Source organism: Panthera pardus, unplaced genomic scaffold (genome assembly GCF_024362965.1).
Source record: "Panthera pardus isolate Hobbes unplaced genomic scaffold, ASM2436296v1 HiC_scaffold_17, whole genome shotgun sequence".
Lineage (NCBI taxonomy): Eukaryota > Metazoa > Chordata > Mammalia > Carnivora > Felidae > Panthera > Panthera pardus.
Window position 1 is genome coordinate 64054742 of NW_026526732.1, and position 19417 is coordinate 64074158.

The 19417-nt window shown below is 35.6% G+C and overlaps 1 protein-coding gene across 3 annotated transcripts in view; it reads left to right on the top strand.

Annotated features, from left to right (window-relative positions):
• The window catches only part of MMS22L (MMS22 like, DNA repair protein), a 123046-nt gene that overhangs the window by 11523 nt on the left and 92106 nt on the right, over positions 1-19417 (top strand). For all 3 annotated transcript variants that reach the window (XM_053904635.1, XM_053904636.1, XM_019442918.2), the window contains 3 exons: positions 1048-1161; positions 11337-11513; positions 18903-18965. In XM_053904635.1, the coding sequence (XP_053760610.1) occupies positions 1048-1161; positions 11337-11513; positions 18903-18965 (354 nt within the window). The remainder of the gene's footprint in view (positions 1-1047; positions 1162-11336; positions 11514-18902; positions 18966-19417) is intronic.

Genomic DNA, 19417 nt, shown 5'->3' on the forward strand with positions numbered 1-19417 from the left:
AGAATCATGGGGAGAATTACTTGTTTTTACTAAATTGTGTCTAACAGTGTTTAATGCAGACAATGATTTAAAGGTGCTATATAGCTACTCATTTGCTAGCAATGGAAATTTTTAGATCATTATCAGTTATTTCAGATTTTTAGCACAAATCTTATAGGAAATGAGGATTTATAATTTTTTATAATTTAGATTGTGTTTTATGTATTACCAAAGTCTTTTAAGTCTAGTCTACATAATTTTACAACTAATGTAATTAGTGGATTAACCAAATATAGGGGTTAGTAATACTTTAAGTTATCTTTTACTCCGTATTACATTAGAAACATGAATATAGTATATGTGAAGTAGTGATTGCATAATCAATTTCTGAAGTCTAGCTGTACTTGCAAGTATAGTGTATATACTCTGCATTATGTAGGACCATTGAGGGTATATTTGATAAAAACATACTTAATCTAAAATTGCTTAACCTTTATAGGTCCCCAACAATTGTATTTATTCTGACTTGTAAAAATTTTTTAATTTGCTTTACAATGGATTAAATTTGTTTTCTAATCATTTTATTAAAAGTTTTTCTGTTGTGGCTGATGAATTAGATCAAAGTTAGGAAATCAATGCCCTGAGCCCATATCTAGCTCATTGTCTGGTTTTATAAATAAAATTTTACTGAGCACAGCCCACCTTTTTTTTTTTTAAGTCTATTATTTATGAGTGATGTTGCATAATAATGGCAGAGTTGAGTAGTTGTGACAAGGACTATATCTCCCTGAAATATTTACTATCTAGCCCTTTACGGGAAAAGTTTGCTGAACATCAGTGATTAAAGCAAACTTTTTTAAAAGTTGAAAATGAAGTTCATTGTATACTTTTGGTTTTAAAATGGGGATTTATTTTAAAATTTAATGGAATGGCACATTTTTCATAAACAATTTATGTAATTGAACATCAGTGTTAAGTCATCTAAATCATTCTTTTAAAACATTTGGAACGAGGTATGTGGCATATAAAATTCTCTTTTAAAGAACTCATTTTGGTTCTTCCCTACAGGTCAGGCCTTCTGAAGCATTAATGAGTCACCACTGCCCATGTCCATGTATTAAAGAATTATGGGTTCTACTCATTCATCTTCTAGACCACAGAAGTAAATGGTCTCTTTCAGAGGTAAGTTGTCAGATTGATGTGTTAATTATTGTTCCTAACTCTTAAATTGAATTTATGCAGTGGTTTTAGCCAAGAAAAATGTTACAAAGTTTCTTGTTTATAATAAAACAACCACCACCACCAAACACATCATTAGTTGAGTCCTAAATACCTACTATATTTTTAACCCTAAAGTGGTAATATGAAACATCTCGGAGAAGTGCAAGATTTGACTCATTTTCGCAAGTTTTTTGTTGTTTTCCTATCAAGAATCTTTTGGGCTAAAATATTTCATACTGTCTAGTAATCCAGGAAACAAGTTAGGAAATATGGCAGATTTAGATTTGAAGAGAAATATAATAGGTTTGTTTTTGTTTTTTTTTAATGTTTTATTTATTTTTGAGACAAAGCGTGAGCAGGGGAGGGGCAGAGAGAGAGCGAGACACAGAATCCGAAGCAGGTTCCAGGCTCTGAGCTCAGCACAGAGCCCGATGGCGGGGCTCAAACTCAGAAACTGCGAGATCATGACCTGAGCCAAAGTCGGACGCTTAACCCACTGAGCCACCCAGGCACTCCTAAAATAGGTTTTTATTAAAGAATTTTATGGCATCTTATTTCAAGGAAGGAGGAAGAAAGCGCTAAGGAGAGCATGAGAAATTTTCTTTGACCTCATTTTGGGCCAAATCTTTCAGAATGGGGCTTTATTTATTCAGCTGTTGTGGATTAGTAGAAAATAAGAAATATTCACAGGCAGAAGTAAGAACAAAGAATTCATCGTGAAATGATATTTAAAATTGTTTATGTTATATGAAAATGTCTTTGATTTTAATGGATTTCAGAATTTTCTGATTGTCCACAATTTGGGGTTTGGGTGCTACTATCTCATTCTAATAACAAACATACTTTTACGAGTTTACAGGTGTTATATTTATTTTCAGTTTATTATTTCAGCGGTAAATTTAAGTATAAACTTAACATATCTTATAATCAAGTAAAAAAATTCTTTTTTGCTTGCAGTTTGGCTTTTCAGTAGAGTTCAGCTTTCTTTGGTGAGATTTCAGTATTACAGTCTCAGGATTTTTTTTTCCTTTGATCATTTGCCAGCATATTTTGTTTCATTGACATGGTAAATATCAGTTTTTCCATTTTCTGTAAAGCTTATTGTTTTTAAGGATTTTATATTTCTTTACAATTCTTATTTTACCAATTTCAGACTTGAACATATAGACCACATATAGTGCAGGTTCGTACTTGTTGCTGTTAGTTTTCATATAGTAGGTGTAATTTTAAAATATTATATTGTAGAAATTTGCATAGTAATATTTATTGTTTGACCTAAATTATTTATATGTTATTCATTTTATATAGTAACCAGACTTACTTGTCTTAAAATAATGAAAATCTGAAGGCATTTAATTTTTTGTAGTACAAGTAAAAAGTAATTGATATCATTCACAGATTTTGAAGGCTATTTTATTTTTAAATTCAAGTTCAAATTTGCCATGCCTAATAGTAAGACATTTTAACCTTCCTGCTGAAAAAATAATCTAATCATACTGGGTATCATCATACAATAAACATTTGTATGTTTTAGTGAGCTTGTAGAAAGTGAGAAGTCCTGAGGCCAAATACTGAATGTAGATGGGAACTCACGTCAGCTGAAGACTGAAGCTGCCCCATGACCTTACAGACAGTTGCTAAATTGTGTAAACTTGAACATTAGCTTTTGTACGTAGAAGGTACAAGAAGACAAAGTCAGAGTCGACCCAAGTTGGTACCCTACTAATACACTAGCTGCCCTTAGTTCTGGGCCCCCCAAAAGAGGAACTAGGACCTCAACTAAATTTATAAGGAAAATAGCCCTTTACTCTAATATTTTGCAGTTTGAAATTGCTTCAGTGTATTTGTTATTGCAAGCCAGCCCTCAGGTTTATAGCCTGAGTTGGTGTTGCCTGGATTGTAGTAAAAATTTCAACCAGTGACTTCTAAGCAGCCATGGACATTGGGTGAATGCTTACACCTAAATCTTCCCAAGTAACTCCCCCAAAATATAGAACAGCAAGAACAAATAAAACCACACCAACATGTTGATAGCTTAACTACAGGATAGGAGTGATAAAAGGGTTTTAAGTTAAAGGTAAAAACCACCAAAGCTCTACCATAAAACTTTATAGGAAGCAAGGGCAGTCTGCAAAACAACTTGGAGAAGAGAAGAAGGGAGCTAGCAGTAGTCATCAGATAGGTGACATCAGTCATCAGATAAAACCATTGCCAGGTTGTGAATATACTGAGAAAGTTGGTCATTCTGACCTTTCTGACCTTCCTTGTACGTCAGAGAACTGACTATAGGATAGAACATGAAAGTGTGTACATGACATGAGTAGGTAGTCTTTGAAGGTAGGATTCTGGAGAATAAAAAGGCAAAAAAGGAATGATAGTCTTGGTGATTGGGTGGTGAAAGGTATAGGAAGTAAAAACAAAATGATCTTGTAAAAGAAAAGAAAAAACAAAATCAAAGTTCTCATACCCAGTCTCCTACCAATGTCACCACCAAAAAAGAAAAAGGAAATTCAGGAAAGAAATGGGACTTTGGTACATTGACAAAAGAGGCCTCCACTGGACTGGAAATCTTTTAAAGTCCAAATTTACTAAATGAAAGAAAGGAAAAGGAAACTTTGGTACAAGTCTTTATAAAGTTACTACTAGAAAACAGCATTGAAAAACTTTAGCTGATACACCCTTTGCACAAGAAACAACTGAATCAGAAGGAAATTTTTTAATGTTTATTTTTGAGAGAGAGAGAGAGAGCACGTGAGCAGGGGAGGGGCAGAGAGAGAGAGAGAGAGAGAGAGAGAGAGGGAGACATAGAATCCAAAGCAGGCTCCAGGCTCTGAGGTGTTAGCACAGAGCTAACCCTGAAGTAGAGCTGGAACCTACGAACTGTGAGATCATAACCTGAGCCAGACGCTTAACCAACTGAGCCACCCAGGCACCCCTGAAGCAGAAGGAAATTTTAATTTTAATCCAAACTGGATTAAATAGACAAACATTTGGAGCTATTAAAAAAAAAACAAAAAAAACAAAAAAAACACCCTGCATAAGATACTCAGGTGTTAAAAAGAAGTAGAGTAAAAGCCAGAAATGAATGAAAAGAATAAATTGAATGCAGGAGAGAAATGAAAGAAAAAATAAATTTAGAGTTGACTAAATTACAAGGTGCCCAAGAAAAATACACTCAAATGAAAATTTAATCAGGGATATGAAAGAAAGGCAGAAAACATCCAAGGAATATAAAGAATTAGAAAATAGCTGAAATGGAAGGTAAGCAAAAAGGAAATAGCCATATGTGTAAATGGAGTCTTTAAAGAAGAAAACAGAACAATAGGGTGTAGCTAACACTCAACACTGTTATCCAAGAAAACAGTTATTGGGGGAAAAAAAGAAGAGCTAATTCTACATATTGAAGGGGCCTACCAGGTAACTGGTAAGATTAACTCCAAATAATTCATCCCAAGACATATCATACTAAAACTGTTTGATTTCAAACATGACTTTAGGTCCTATAGGAAATCCTCAAATTTTCTAGGCAAAAAGACCAAATAACTTAAAAGAGCAAAGTAATCTGACCTGCACTAGGCTTTTCAAAAACAACAGAAGGTAACAATGGAACATCTTAAAAGACTCAAAGAGCCTTCCTCCTTGTGAGGACACAGCCAGAAGTCTGCTGTCTAGAGAAGGACCCCTGATCTTGGACTTCAGCCTCCATAATGAATAAACAATATGCCACAACAGAGCAAGCCTTCAGCTTAGAGAAAAGTGTTGTAGGTCCCATCTTTCACTCTACAGAGATTATATGGACTGGAACTATGACATACTCACTCCCTTGATAGAAAGCTCAAGACCAAGAAAAAGTGACCAAACCCAAAGGAAACAAAACAGCAAAAAGTTTCTTCTAAGACAGCAAAGAAGCTAGTTGAAAATTATTCCTTGTACTATCTGACATGCAGTGTCTTTGGGGACCGAGATGGATGTGGATAAACCAAGAAAGAAAAACAGAAAAAGCAATTGAAAATTTCAAGAACAGGGCTGCTTCCCTTCCTCATCCACCTGGGAGTTAATGATATCACAGAAGACATGATCATTCCCTGAATGTTGACAGCAATCTAAGCTCCACACAGGGCCTGTTCTTAACAGCTTTCCAGACTGCTGAAGGCAGAGACTTTTTTTCTTTCTTCATGTTGTACAGAGATTTTTAAACTTTACGATGTGACAACATTAATTTATACAATACCCTCATTATGTTTACATTTTTAAACTTTTTTTGTTTATTTGAGAGAGGGAGTGTAAGAGTGCAAGCAAGGGAGAAGGAGAGAGAGAATCCCAAGCAGGTGCCTAGCTGTCATCATGGAGCCTGTTGTGGGGTTCAAAGTCGCTAACCGTGAGATCATGACCTGAGCTGAAACCAAGAGTCAGACGCTTAACTTACTGAGCCACCCAGGCGCCCCCCTCATTATGTTTTTAAAAGAAGAAATCATGCGTATGTGCGCATGCGTATATACACTAACATTTTTCCGTAAAGTATTTAATTCCTTCTCCCTACCCCCTGGCATCCCCCCCACCCCCATCCCTGGAATGTGGTAGGTGAAGATTGAATGGGATTTGGAGTTTTCTTGCTGAGGAAGAGACATTTTCTGCAATCAGGTCTGTGTTCAAAGAACTAATGTTCTAAGGAAATTATCTAAAGGGGAGAGGCAGTTCAGGGCTTTTAAGTTATTTTCAAATCTGCCTGTGCTCCTGCTGACCTTTGTGAAGCCAACAGGATGATGTTTCCCAAGGGGACAGTGTATAAAGCAATTAAGGAACCCTCGTGGAGGCTCAGGAAGGTTTGCAAATTCACATACACCTCAAATTATGTGGGAATTCCAAGAATGGAAATAAACTAATTTGATCAAGGACATAATTGTGTTCCAGGAAATATTCTAAACACATAGCTTTTGTAGATCTATCTGTATGACTGTTTTCCTGAAAACCCAACTCTCATTATCTAGTAAACGTCAATTAGATTTCAGTTTCACAGAAGGAAAGCTAATAAATAATCCTTGAGTGATATTTCTTATGTGCCAGAAAGTAGAATGGGTGTGAGGTTAAGTAAACTGTTCAAATAACAGAATATGATAAACTGGACTTCAAATGCAGATTTATTTGGTGCTACAACTCATGTTTTTTCCTACCACACAATTAATGTAAGAAAGTGCATATTTAAGAAAGAAAAGAAATAGCTGAATTAATTCACTCCTCTTTGGGGAAATAGACCTAAATATAGTTTATGTGTACTCCCCAAATTGCCATGAATGAGGCAGGGGACACCGGTGTTGTACCATGTGCAATATCATAGCGTTTCTGACCAGTACAAATTATATTTTAGCTACCACATATATGCATAAATTTATGTATGTTGTCACGTTTAAGTGTCACAGAAAGATTGTTAAAGAAATATTCTGTGAAATAAAAACATCATTAATACCAAAAACAAAAAGACAAAAAAACACCCAAAACCCCACAAAGATTCAAAATGTATGGGCCAAGGATTTTATAACTTTCACCCTGGCAATCCCACTTCTAGGAGTTTATTTTTGGTATATACGTCTAGCAATTCAGAAAAAATGCATATGCATCAAGCTCTTTAGTGCATTGTTTATAAAAGCATAATATGAGAAACTACCTAACGGCCCATACACAGACTAGTTGAACCAACCATGGTATATCAGCACATTGGAGTACTGTGTTCAATAGACTGAATAAAATATCTGAAGCATTTGATTTCCAGGATTTATTGTTACATAAGCAAAGTGCAGAAGAATATTTATAGGATGCTACCTTCTGTGTATGAAGATGGGGAAAATAGTAAATGCATATGGTTAGCTGTGCACAGATAAATACTGGAAAGACAAATCAGAACTATGAAATCGGTGGGTAGGAATGGGAGATTGGTGAGGGACAGTGCAGTGGAAGGGTTTGAATGTGTTGTTATGATTTTAGAACTGTGCTAAACTTGAACATGCTCTAGAAATAAATCAAGGTGCGTGGAAGAGGGATTCATTGGAACATAAAGAGAAACACCTAAATCGAACTGTATTATAAGTGAGTAACACGTGGGAGAAGTGATGGGGGGGGAGGACTGACCTAGACAATTTGGAGTGCACTATTTTGACAATGTGCTCTAAGGCTAAAGACAGAAGAATTGTAATGAACTGCAAATACTGGACTCGTTTGTAGATTTGTCTTACAGTGCTATATATGAGTTAGCAATTTTAAATCTTTATTTGGGTTCTAGGACTGAGCAAATTAATATATTATGGGTGATTAAGAGCCAACTTTGCCACTTTTGGAAAATTGAGTTACAAATATGAAAACAGGGAAAGGTAGAGTGAAAGATAATGTGTAGGAATAGAATTTGAGATATCAGTATGAAATAATGGTTTTTAATCATCAGAACTAGGAGTGTGTGTGTGTGCGTGCGTGTGCACACACATGGACATATGCATACATGCATTTCCTACCTTATCCAATAGGTGGGCCTACAAACGATGGTATTTGAGTAACAGGAAACTGCAATGTCTTGGTTTTGAAGACCAACCTCCAGTGACAAGAAACAAAGTTCCTTTGGCAAATGACTGGTCTTCCGGGCTGGGGCATGAAAAGAAAAAAATGAACCTGGAACATTTTGTACCAGAAACTAAGGAGGTACTCAGAAAATAAAGAAGACACCTCTGAAGGACAAAAGAGCCAACATGAAGATCTCCCACACTCTAAACCTAGGATAATTTGAGGAACAAAACAAATGACAGCAAAGGATTGTAATCTATATAGTAAGACTTTATGGATTCATACTGGTATAAATGAAAAATAAATGGAGAGAAGGGAAACTCCTCCTAATAAATGTAGATGTTGGTGATTGAATTAGAAAATCACCAGTTGACAACTTCCTTAGTAACTGTTTCAGGCAAGAATCCTCAATGGCTGCCAGAAGTATGACGAAAAACAATATTTTTACAGCTGGATAAGTATCTACACTATCAGTTACAAAGGGAGCAGTAACTTTACAGTTTAGAAAATCTGGCAGATACCACCTTACCCACATGACCAAAGTTAACCAATAATAGGACAAATGGATATTATGTACCTTCAGTGTGATGTGATGCACTTAAAGAAGAAAAATGTGTCTTTGGTATTCTTGCCAAAAATATATAATGTGAATCTAATTATGAAGAAACTTAAGTTAAATCTAAATAATGGACCTGTACTCCTCAAAAATGTCAAGGTCAGGAAAGATAATAACTGAAGAACTATTATGGAATATAGGAAATAAAGAGACCTGGTGGCTACATGCAGCATGTGAGAATAGAGGGGATATGATAATGCTTTTAATTGTAGCTCCAAAGAAGTAGAAAGTGGAACAGAGAAAATACTTGAAGAGAAAATGACAGAAAATTTTCCATAGTTAAGAAAAGCTATTGCATTAAGAAAATCAATTCCAGGGGCTCCTGGGTGGCTCGGTCGGTTAAGCATCCGACTAGGGCTCGGGTCATGATCTCACGGTCCATGAGTTCCAGCCCCGCATTGGGCTCTGTGCTGACAGCTCAGAGCCTGGAGCCTGTTTCAGATTCTGTGTCTCCCTCTCTCTCTGCCCCTCCCCTGTTCACACTCTGTCTCTCTCTGTCTCAAAAATAAATAAATGTTTAAAAAAAAAAAAAAAGAAAATTCCAGTTAGGATTAAAAAAAAAAAAAAAAAAACAGACCTAGATACATCATAGTGAAACTGCAGAACATCAAAGACAAAGAGAAGAGCTACAAGCATTCAGACAGAAAAATGTTATTTTCAAAAGAATGTCAATTAGACTATCAGCTGACTTCTCAACAGCAGTGGAGGTCAGTGGGAATGTTAATTTTCATTGTATTAAAGCAAAGTAGTTGTCAACTTAAAATTTTTCACCAGTGAAATCTTTCAAGGGTGAGGTGAAACAAAGCTACTGTCAGTGAAACAGAATTGAAGGGAATTCTAAAAGAGGTATTTTAGAAGAATGGTGCCTGAATTGGGGGAGTTGGGGGCAGGGCAGAGGTGGTGTGATGTATGAAGGAATAAAGTGCAAAGAAAATAGTAAATGTTTTGTATAAGTCAGTAATATAATCTGTTTGAATTAAGAAATAGTTAAAGTACACAGTAATACTGGTGTAGAAATTGGATAGGGCATAATGAGTATTTTAAGGTACTTATTTTAAGAGGAGAATGAAGATATGTATTAACTTATCAAGACATTTGCCTATATGCTGTTATTTGTAAGGTAATCACTGAAAGAAGAGAAAGTAGACTAACGTACTAGCTAGTGGAGGGGGAAAAAAATATTTAACCCAAAAGAACTCAAGAAGGAGGTGTTTGTGGAAAAAATAGGTATACAAATAGAAATACAGAATAAGATGGTAGATTTAAAACTGAATGTAGGAGTCATTACATTAGTGGACTACTAAATGCTCATTTAAAAAAATATACTGTCAGAACAGAATGTAAGCTGTTTATAAGAGATAAGCTAAAACAAACTATAGAAGAGTTCATAATTGATAGAAAAAGATGTAATATGTTAAACTAGCATTAGAGAAAATTAGACTTTAAAACCAATAAGAGCATTAGGTCATTTTGTACTGATAAAAGATTCAATTTATCAGGAAGATAAAGCAAATTTAAATTTTTATGTGGCTGAGAACATAGTATTAAATGAAAATAAAAATTGAATTACAAGAAGAAATACACATATGCTTAGAAATAATTGAAATACATTTCTAACCCATAGGTGAAAGAAAATATAATGGGAACTGTAAAATTTTTTGAAGTAAATGATAACTAACATACTACTAATTAAAGCTTTGGGACTGCAGCTAAAGATAAAGAGGGAAAAGTATAACTTTATGTTGTTTTTTTTTTTTTTTTATTTATTTTTGAGAGAGTGAGCTCTCTCAAGTAGGGAGGGTTAGAGAGAGAGGGAGAGTTCCGTCAGCCTCTGCCATTGCAGAGCCCTGAAATTTATAACTTTAAATACAGATGTTAGAGGGGGGAAAAGCTGAAAATTAATGAGCTAAGAATTCATCATAGGGGCGCCTCAATGGCTCAGTTAAACATTTGACTCTTGATTTTGGCTCAGGTTGTGATCTCACGGTTCCTGAGATTGAGCCCTATTTGGGGCTCCGGTCTGATAGCTCAGAGCTTGCTTGGGATTCTTTCTTCCTCTTTGCCCTTCCCCCACTCACACACATGCTCTGTCTCTCAAAATAAGTAAATAAACTTAAAAATAATTCATCATACAAGAAGTTAGGAAAAAAAAATCCCTGCATAATAAACCCAAAGAAAGTAAAAGGTAGCAAATAAAACTAACACAAATTTGTAAAATTAAAAATAACAAAGATCAAAACAGAAAAGGACTAAAACAGCCAAAAATTGGTTCTTTAAAAGTTACTAAAATTGGCTAATTTCTCTTGAAATGATTACACAGTCAATACTAAAAATTTAAAAAGGAACATGACCAGATTTTGCAGATATTTTTAAAAGTTGAGATATTGTCATTAACTGTATGGCTAATAACTTGAAAATGTTTATGAAATGGACAAATTACTAGAAAAAAAAAGTTACTAAAACTCATCAAATGTTCAACAACAGTGTATCAGGTAAATGGTTCATCATATAGTCATATTTTGGAATACTTTGATGAACTAGGCCTATGTGCAATATGGATGAATCTCGGAAACACGATGTTGAGAAAAGAAGCAAGTTATAAAGAATAGAATTAGCCCACTTAAGAATACAAACATGGATAAAAAAGTGGTGATGGGAAGCCAAACTGTATATGATTTAGGCTTATAGGCCTATGTGGCAAAACTTAAAAAACAAGAGAATGATTTATGATGAAGGTCAGGATAATCATTTCCCCTGGATGGCAGAAGATGTGATTGTGGAACACATAGGATCTTTCTAGAGTGCTAATCATGTTCTAATAATTCTTAACCTGTGTATTTTTATTCTTTAAATTTCACATACATGGGTTTTTTTCTCTTTTATGTGTATATATTATTATACAAATGGAGAAAAAAGCCCAAACCAAAGGTTATGTTCTTAGTGTAATTGAATCATATTACCTCTCTTTGTATAGTCATTTTGGAACTGGTTGAATAAACTACTTAAAACATTCTTTGACAAATCGAGTGACCGAAGACGACCTTCTGTGCCTATAATCCAGCCCAGGGATCCATTAGGTTTTAGTTGGTGGATCATGACTCATGTAGCATCATTTTACCAGTTTGATCGCCATGGAACACAAGATGAAATGGTAAGATTTTATTTTCTTAAACTTTCTCATATTATTAATATGTATTTTTTGTAGACACGTTAGTAAACGAGCACAGAAACACAACAAAAAGATCACAGGGGCGCCTGGGTGGGTCAGTTGGGTGTCTAACTTCAGCTCAGCTCATGATCTCATGGTTTGTGAGTTTGAGCCCCACGTCAGGCTCTGTGCTGACAGCTCAGAGCCTGGAGCCTGCTTCGGATTCTGTGTCCCTCTCTTGCTCTGCCCCTCCCTCGCTCATGCTATCCCTTCTCTCTCTCTCTCTCTCTCTCTCTCTCTCTCTCTCTCTCTCTCTCAAGAATAAATAAAACATTAAAAAAACAAATTAAAAATAAAAGTAGATCACAATCCTACAGGGAAAAATTCAGCTTCTGAATCTAGAAGTTGGTAGACCTTTCCCTAAACATCTTGAAAAATGGTAATTTTTATGTTTTTACTGTTTAAGGAAGAGCACCTTGTAGAAGACTTGAGATCTAGTCCAGTCCTGGCTCTGCTACTAGGTAGTTGTGTGACCTTCAGTAAATTACTTCAACCTTTCTGAGCCTGTGTTCCCTCTTCCAAAAATCATGGGATTGAGTGTTCAGAAAATGCCTTTTAGTTCCAAAATCTGTAAAATTGATGAAGGGAAAGCACATGTCTCCAGTAATGAGTTAGTAGTTTCTGTGAATAATTAGGTAAAATTATTTCTTCCGAATAATGCTTCTTTAGGGAAGCTTTTCATAAAGATATCTTAATCTATTAAACAACCATGAGGTTTACTTCAAATAGATTTTATTATATTAATTTCTAGTTAGAAACATTTTTTTTTTGGTGTTATTTAAAAAGCCCTGTGAGTAAAACTAGCTGGTAGACATATTTATTTGAAGCTCTATTTGTGTATAATTATTCCATGTTCAGAAGTGAATAGTGTAGTATTCTATTAGCCCATCAGTTCTATAACATATGGAATCTTTTAGCTAATGTGTCTGATTTTCAAAATTTACCTTTTACAGGGGGGGCGGGGGGAGTAGTTCCCAAATCTGGCTTATCATCCATCAGACCTACCTGGAAGTTTTTAAAAATTCAGGTTTTCAGATCTCAACTCTAGAGGTCCTGATTTAGTAATCTGGTTTGGAATTTGGGAATTCTTATTTGTAAAAAGTTTCTTGGTTCTCATCCTCTATCAGGTATGGAGATCATTGCTTATGAAACCTGTTCCTTGACAGACTTTCTTCTTTTTGAATACTGAACAAAGTCAGCTCGGAAATCATGCATGGAATCTGAGGGTCAGTTAGCATTGACAGTTATGTCATAGGAATGGAAAGGACCTCAAAAGGTCTTCTAAATGATCCGCCTAATAATAAAAAGCTTTCCAGGAGATCCCAAGATAAATTAAAATAATAAATCAGAAAGTTCTCTGAGAAACTCACACACAGATCAATATTAACGTATTTAAGCATTATACCAATTTATTGAGAGGGATCAGTGGAATGAGCATCCCAGAGAAAAGGATTATATGTCCTTTGTTTCTGTACATCAGTTCTTATCATGCTGATATATAGTAAATACTCCATAAATCATAGCAGATTGTCGTTATTATTGCAGTAGACCTTTCATTGAGTATTTTTGTGGAGTTAATATGTTAATGTTTCACATCTTTTAACCATTAGAATACTAGAACATTAAAGTAACTCAAAAATTTACCCTATAAAATAATGTCTTTACATCAGCATTTTATTTCTCTTCCCATTTTAATTCCCCAGTACATATTTTTGATTTTAATCGGTGTAAATAAAAACAGTAATTAGTTAAAAGCACCTTTGAGTTACCATTAAGGTGGTTATCATAATAATAGGTGCCAATGATAGGATGTACATGAAACAGATTTATTGCCTCTTGCTTCAGGGAGCATGCTTTCAGATTATAAATGCTTGCTGGAACTGCCGCTAACACTTACGCAAGTGAATGGTGTATTTCAGTGGTGGTTGATGTTGACCTCCACATACACCCACATGTGGTACGTAATCTAGCCATGTTAATATATATCATTACTATTACTGTTGTACTGTACAGTTGCATTGCTGAAATCACTCTTCTATTTCATACAGAGAATTCCATAGGAAATTAATGCTTTTATTAGCCCTGAATCAAGATAGTAATTGAATTGTCTGTGTTTAAAATAGCTTAATCTACGTCTTTTAATATGTCAGCAGTTCCTGTATGATTTTCTTTTGCTAAAATACATATATTTTAAGACTCTTAATTTAAATTATATAGAAGGTTTTAAGAGGAAAATGCCATCATATTTGAAAAAGAACCTTTCATATGATAAAAATAATAGAGATGTATAATGTATATGTATATGTGTAAAACAGACTTGGACTGTATTCATGAGTGCTCAAAGAACTTCAGATATTTCTGGACTTCTTAATATCTTTGAGAAAAAAAACACCTCAAGCTCTCTAGTTGATACTAGTTTTCATTAGGGGTGATGCCTTCAGCATATTGCATTTGCTAAGTGTTTTGTGGGTTTTTTTAAAAATTTTATTTATTTACTTAGAGCAAGCATGAATGGGGGAGGGACAGAGGGAGAGGGAGAGAGAGAGAATCCTAAGCAATCTCCAAGCTCCACACGGAGCCCAACGCAGGGCTCAATCTCATGATCCTGAGATCGTGACCGGGGCCGAAAGAGTTGAATGCTTAACCTCCTGAACCACCCAGGCGCCCCACATTTGCTAAGTGTTTAATATTTCACAGCGACTAAGCAGCCTTTATATCTGTGAAGTAACATGAAGTAGGTGAGAGAGTAACATATCCATTTTACAAGTAACAAAACTGAGGTACACCGTAGTTAAATGTCAGCCTATCTTTGTCACTTAGATAAATTTGATATTGGGGTTCTCCTAAAGACCGCCTTCTCTCATGAATAGACCTTCAGTATGGAAACCATGTGTACCAGTTTGCCATGGACAATTTCTGTTATGCCTATTATCCCCTCCTCCTATCTGGTTAATTTTCCTTTTACTCTCAAGTGTCTCAATTTGGTTCAGAAGTCCTGTAATCATTCTGATCTATGAATGTAAAGGTATATTGACTCATCCTTTCAGAGAGATTATGCAGAATGCTAATTTGGATCTGGGATATATTTTGATCAGAATTTTGAAAATTTTCTGAATTCTTTTTTCTTTTTATGATATAGTATCACAGCCAACTACCATATAGAAAATGGCTATGCATTAATAAGCCTGCTTTGTTCCACTCACAAGATGAGATCTTTACGTTTTATTTTTTTAATTAAAAGAATTTTTTTTAATGTTTGTTTATTTTTGAGAGAGAGAGAGAGAAAAAGTGCTAGTGGGGGAGGGGCAGAGAGAAGGGGAGACAGAGGATCCAAAGCAGGCTCTGCACTGACAGCAGAGAGCCCAACGTGGGGTTTGAACAAGCCGCGAGATCATGACCCAAGCTGAAGTTGGACACCCAACCGACTGAGCCACCCAGGCATCTCAAAATTTTAACATTGTAAATAGGTTTCACATATGCTTCATTTTTTAATTTTATTTTAAAAGCTTTTTTGTGGATTAAACTTTTGCTGTGCATTTAATCACAAAATTTGCCAATTGATTAATGTAGGCTTGTAAGGAAAATTTGGTATCTCATACTAGAGGCTTTAGAGTTTCATGTGTTTCTATTTAAGGTTTTTCTTTCAACCTAGATAAGAGTGTGTTATCATCTCACAATTGCCACCATCTATTTTAAAAGCAAATATAGTTTAAAGAGAAGAAATATTTTGGGGCATTGCAGGAATCAGTTTAACAGTACTTTCCCTGCTGATGTCACGCCAGCTGATGCTCATCTTCGAAACATCTGAAATGGTGACTAGATAAAAAGTCTGAAATATAACCTTAAAGTGAGAGCTGCACCAAGTTACCTTGTCTGCTGGAAGTGGAGAATGGGGTATCTATTTTATATTTGTGGTAGAGACATGACCTGTCCTGAAGCTTAAGTGGTTGTCTTAGTTTGGATGGTGGGATAAGAGATATTAAAACATAACCCAAAATTGATGACTTCCTATTTCCTTTCTTTTTTTTTTTTTAATGTTTATTTATTTTTGAGAGAGAGAGAGAGAGAGCATGAGAAGGAAGGGGCAGAGAGAGAGGGTAGGGGGACAGAGGATGCGAAGCAGGGTCTGTACCGACAGAGAGCTCAGTGCAGGGCTTGAACTCACAAACCGTGAGATCATGACCTGAGCTAAGTCGGACACTTAATCAACTGAGCCACCCAGGCGCCCCATATTTCCTTTCTGTCAGAGAGATTAAGTTTTGTATAAGTTAGTATGTAGAAAAGAAATGTAGGTGCTCAAAGTTCAGTTTTGCTGTGGAGAAAAAAATCTGTGTCCTTTGATACAGTCTCTTAGACTTGATTTGGGCATGATATAGTTGTCATTCTTTAATCTGAGTTATGGTTTATTTTTGTTTTAGATTATAGCCACAGTACTGATCCACAGAGTTGAAATTCTCGGGACAAGAATACATTACTTGCCTATAATTCCTGTGATTCAAATGCCTTGATAGAACAGAATCACTGAAATATACTCACTAACACTATGAAACTATAAAGCTAAATACAGTAGTCCTGTCATAACCCCTGCTTATTTGGGGTTAGTGATGATGTTTTCTTAGTCAAGAGTGATATAAAAGGGAATTGCTGAAAGGTGAGGGAAGGTTTACTAGAAAATGGGAAGAATACTGGCTTTGGAGCAAAATTCTTGCTCTGACTTGTATGTATATATACATAACCTCTCTGAGACTTAATTGTGTTTGGAAATTGTGAAATGGAAAGTTTTTGTTTTTTGTTTTTTTTTTTTGAGGAAGTAATATAAAGACCTTAACACAGTGTTCATATAGTATTATAAAACAAAATAGTCTCCTTTTTGAGAGAATTTTAGGACAGTTACCAAGGCTGCTCATTTCTGACACCAATTGCAAGCTCAAGAATGCCCAAAACCATATAATTTCTTAGATTTACAGAACTCTCTAAAAGCTATTACAGTCATGGTTATGGTTTATTACAGAGAAAGAATATAAATTAAAATTAGCTAAGGGAGGAGTATATAGTAGAGTCCAGAAGTACCAAATGTGGAGCTCCTGTTGTTTTCTCCCCATGTTGTCAAGATACCTTAGTCTCCTGGCATCAGTGTGTGACAGTATGCAGGGAGTATTTCCAACCAGGAGAGCTTGCCTAAGCTGCAGTGTTCAGTTTTTATTGGAGCTCCATTACATAGATGTGATGGATTGATTGCCCACACGGTTAATCTCAATCTTCAGATCAACTTTCCAGGTCTCCACAGCCCTTAGCCTAAGTCACATTGTTGGTTTTGGGCTGTGGCCAGCCTCCACCCTCAATTACATTGTTAGACTATCCAGTATGACTCTAGGCTCCCCGGCAAACAAAGATATCCCTATCAGGTACAACATTCCAAGGGCCTAGAAATTACTCCCCAGAAGCCAAGGATAAAGGCCAGATTTTCTCTTTGGGTAAGGCCAAATTCTTTACTACAGATTCTCTCCTCATAAAAGGTTTGTATTCACTTTATTTACATAAATATATCTGAAAAGGTCAATAATTTTTTTTTTTTTTTTTTTTTTGCTAAAAATAACTGAGTCATTGTATCAGTTATTTATTACTGTGAAACAAAATTTGGCAGTTCAAAACAGCAAACATTTATTATCTCACACAGTTCCTAAGGCTCAGGTATACAGTAAGAGCTTAGCTGGATGGTTCTGGCCCAGGATCCCTCATGAGTTTGTAGTAAACTATCAGCAGGTGCTTGAGTCTCTGAAGACTAGAGCTGGAGGACTCACTTCCAGTCTTTCTCATGTTGGCAGGAGGCTTTAGTTACTCATCATATAGGCTTCTTCAGGCCTGTTCACACTATGGTTTTCCCTGACGGAGTCAACAAGAGATTTTCATTAAGATGGAAGCTTCATTGTGTTCTAACCTAATCTTGGAAGTGACATACCAACACTCCTATTAGTACTGATGCTCTCTTGATAACAGACCAACCCTGGCACAGTGTGCAGTGGGGTGGGGGTGGAGGGTTAAATAAGTGTATGAATACCAGGAGACAGGGTCATTTGGGGCCATTTTAGAGAGGGGCTACCACAGTCATTGAGTACCTTTATTAAGGAAATGTTTGTTTAGTAATTTTATGTAATGAGCATCTTACATGAACATTATCCAGTCATTTAAAGTCGAGAATATTGCAGGGGCGCCTGGGTGGCTCAGTCAGTTAAGCGTCCGGCTTTGGCTTAGGTCATGATCTCCTGGCTCATGAGTTTGAGCCCTACATTGGGCTCTGTGCTGACAGCTCAGAGCCAGGAGCCTGCTTCAGATTCTGTGTCTCCCTCTCTCTCTGCCCCTCCCCCACTTGTGCTCTGTCTCTCTGTCTTTCAAAAATAAATATTTCAAAAAAAATTTTTTTTAATCAAGAATATTGTACATGCTTTAACCTTTTATGCTTTAACCTTTTATGAGTCATTTGGGTTCATCCTTCTGAACAACATATTAATTATGATGGGGATGGTAGGGTATGATGAGGCTCTTTGCTTCTATTCTTTAAGGGTTCTGGCTTTGCTTTTTGAGGTGTTACAGTTACCTTTTGTACCTTTTTCACTCACTGTCAGAAACTAGTTGTTATTTGCTGCCTCTCCAAAGCACTTTCTTTTCTTCTGGTTTTGACTAGTATACATGTATCCAGAGCTTTAAGAACTGAGCGTTCCTCCAGGCTTTCCCTTTGGAAAGCAAAGCCTTTTTCAGTGCCTAGCTTTTGTGAAGTATTTTGGCTTTGTGAAAGTCCTTTTCAGCTTTCTTCCTTATTGTGAGGAGTCTTCCAGATAAGTGACCATTGATTAAATGAGGTAGCACTGTGTACATTTTTTTCCTATACAAAATGTTTAGTTAATTGCTTAGTAGAATAGATTGTCTTGATGTTATTATACATAAAATGAAAAAATCTCTGGTGAGTAAAGTATACAATGAGGAAAAACACTCAAAGCATAAAACACTCCAAAAACTACATGAAGTTTTTTTTTCCGCTTAAATTACATATGACAGCAAAATTTAAATATTTGTTAAAACAGTTATAATTGTATAGAAGTGCCATTGTTTAATAAAACATGTCCTGTTAAGGTTTATATTGGATTGGAATAGTTACAATTTTTTTTTCTACCAAGTCTGTCAAGTTACTCTGTCCAAGTAATTTTAGACATTCAAGAAGTTGTAATGATGTCTGATGATAGAGAAGATATTTGTACTTCACTACTAGCCTGCTATGCTATAATTTCAATGCATAATTGAGAGCAATAATTTTGCTGCAATATTCTCCCTTTCTAGAGACAAATGGAATCAAATTGGAATTTTGTAGAAGAACTGCTAAAAAAGTCCATCGGTGTTCAGGTATGCTTTCAAATGAGACAATTTGTGGGCTTTGCTAAATTTCTAACATTACAGATTTTATTTTTTAAGAACTGAGAAAACTCTTAAAATGATTTAAATAACAAACTCTGTTTACTTATTAAAAACCTGAGGTGGAATCATCATTCTTTGTTAATGAAGGGGCAACATAAGATAGTTCCTATGAATGAGTATCCTTTGAAGATTTTTATTTCAAACACTGAGTTGCCAGTTGAAGGACAAATAAAATTATCCTAGCCGGTGACTTTGACAAAATGTATTCAGGATAAGTAGTGGATGTTTCAAAACTGTACGCCATTCCTTGACTGTATGGTATCAGGTCTAGAGACACGATGAGGGAGATAGTGGCATTGGAAATTCGGCTGTATCCTCATCACAGCAGGAGGGTGACTTGCCTTGCTGAGCAATTTGTCTTACAGGCGCGAATCCTACTC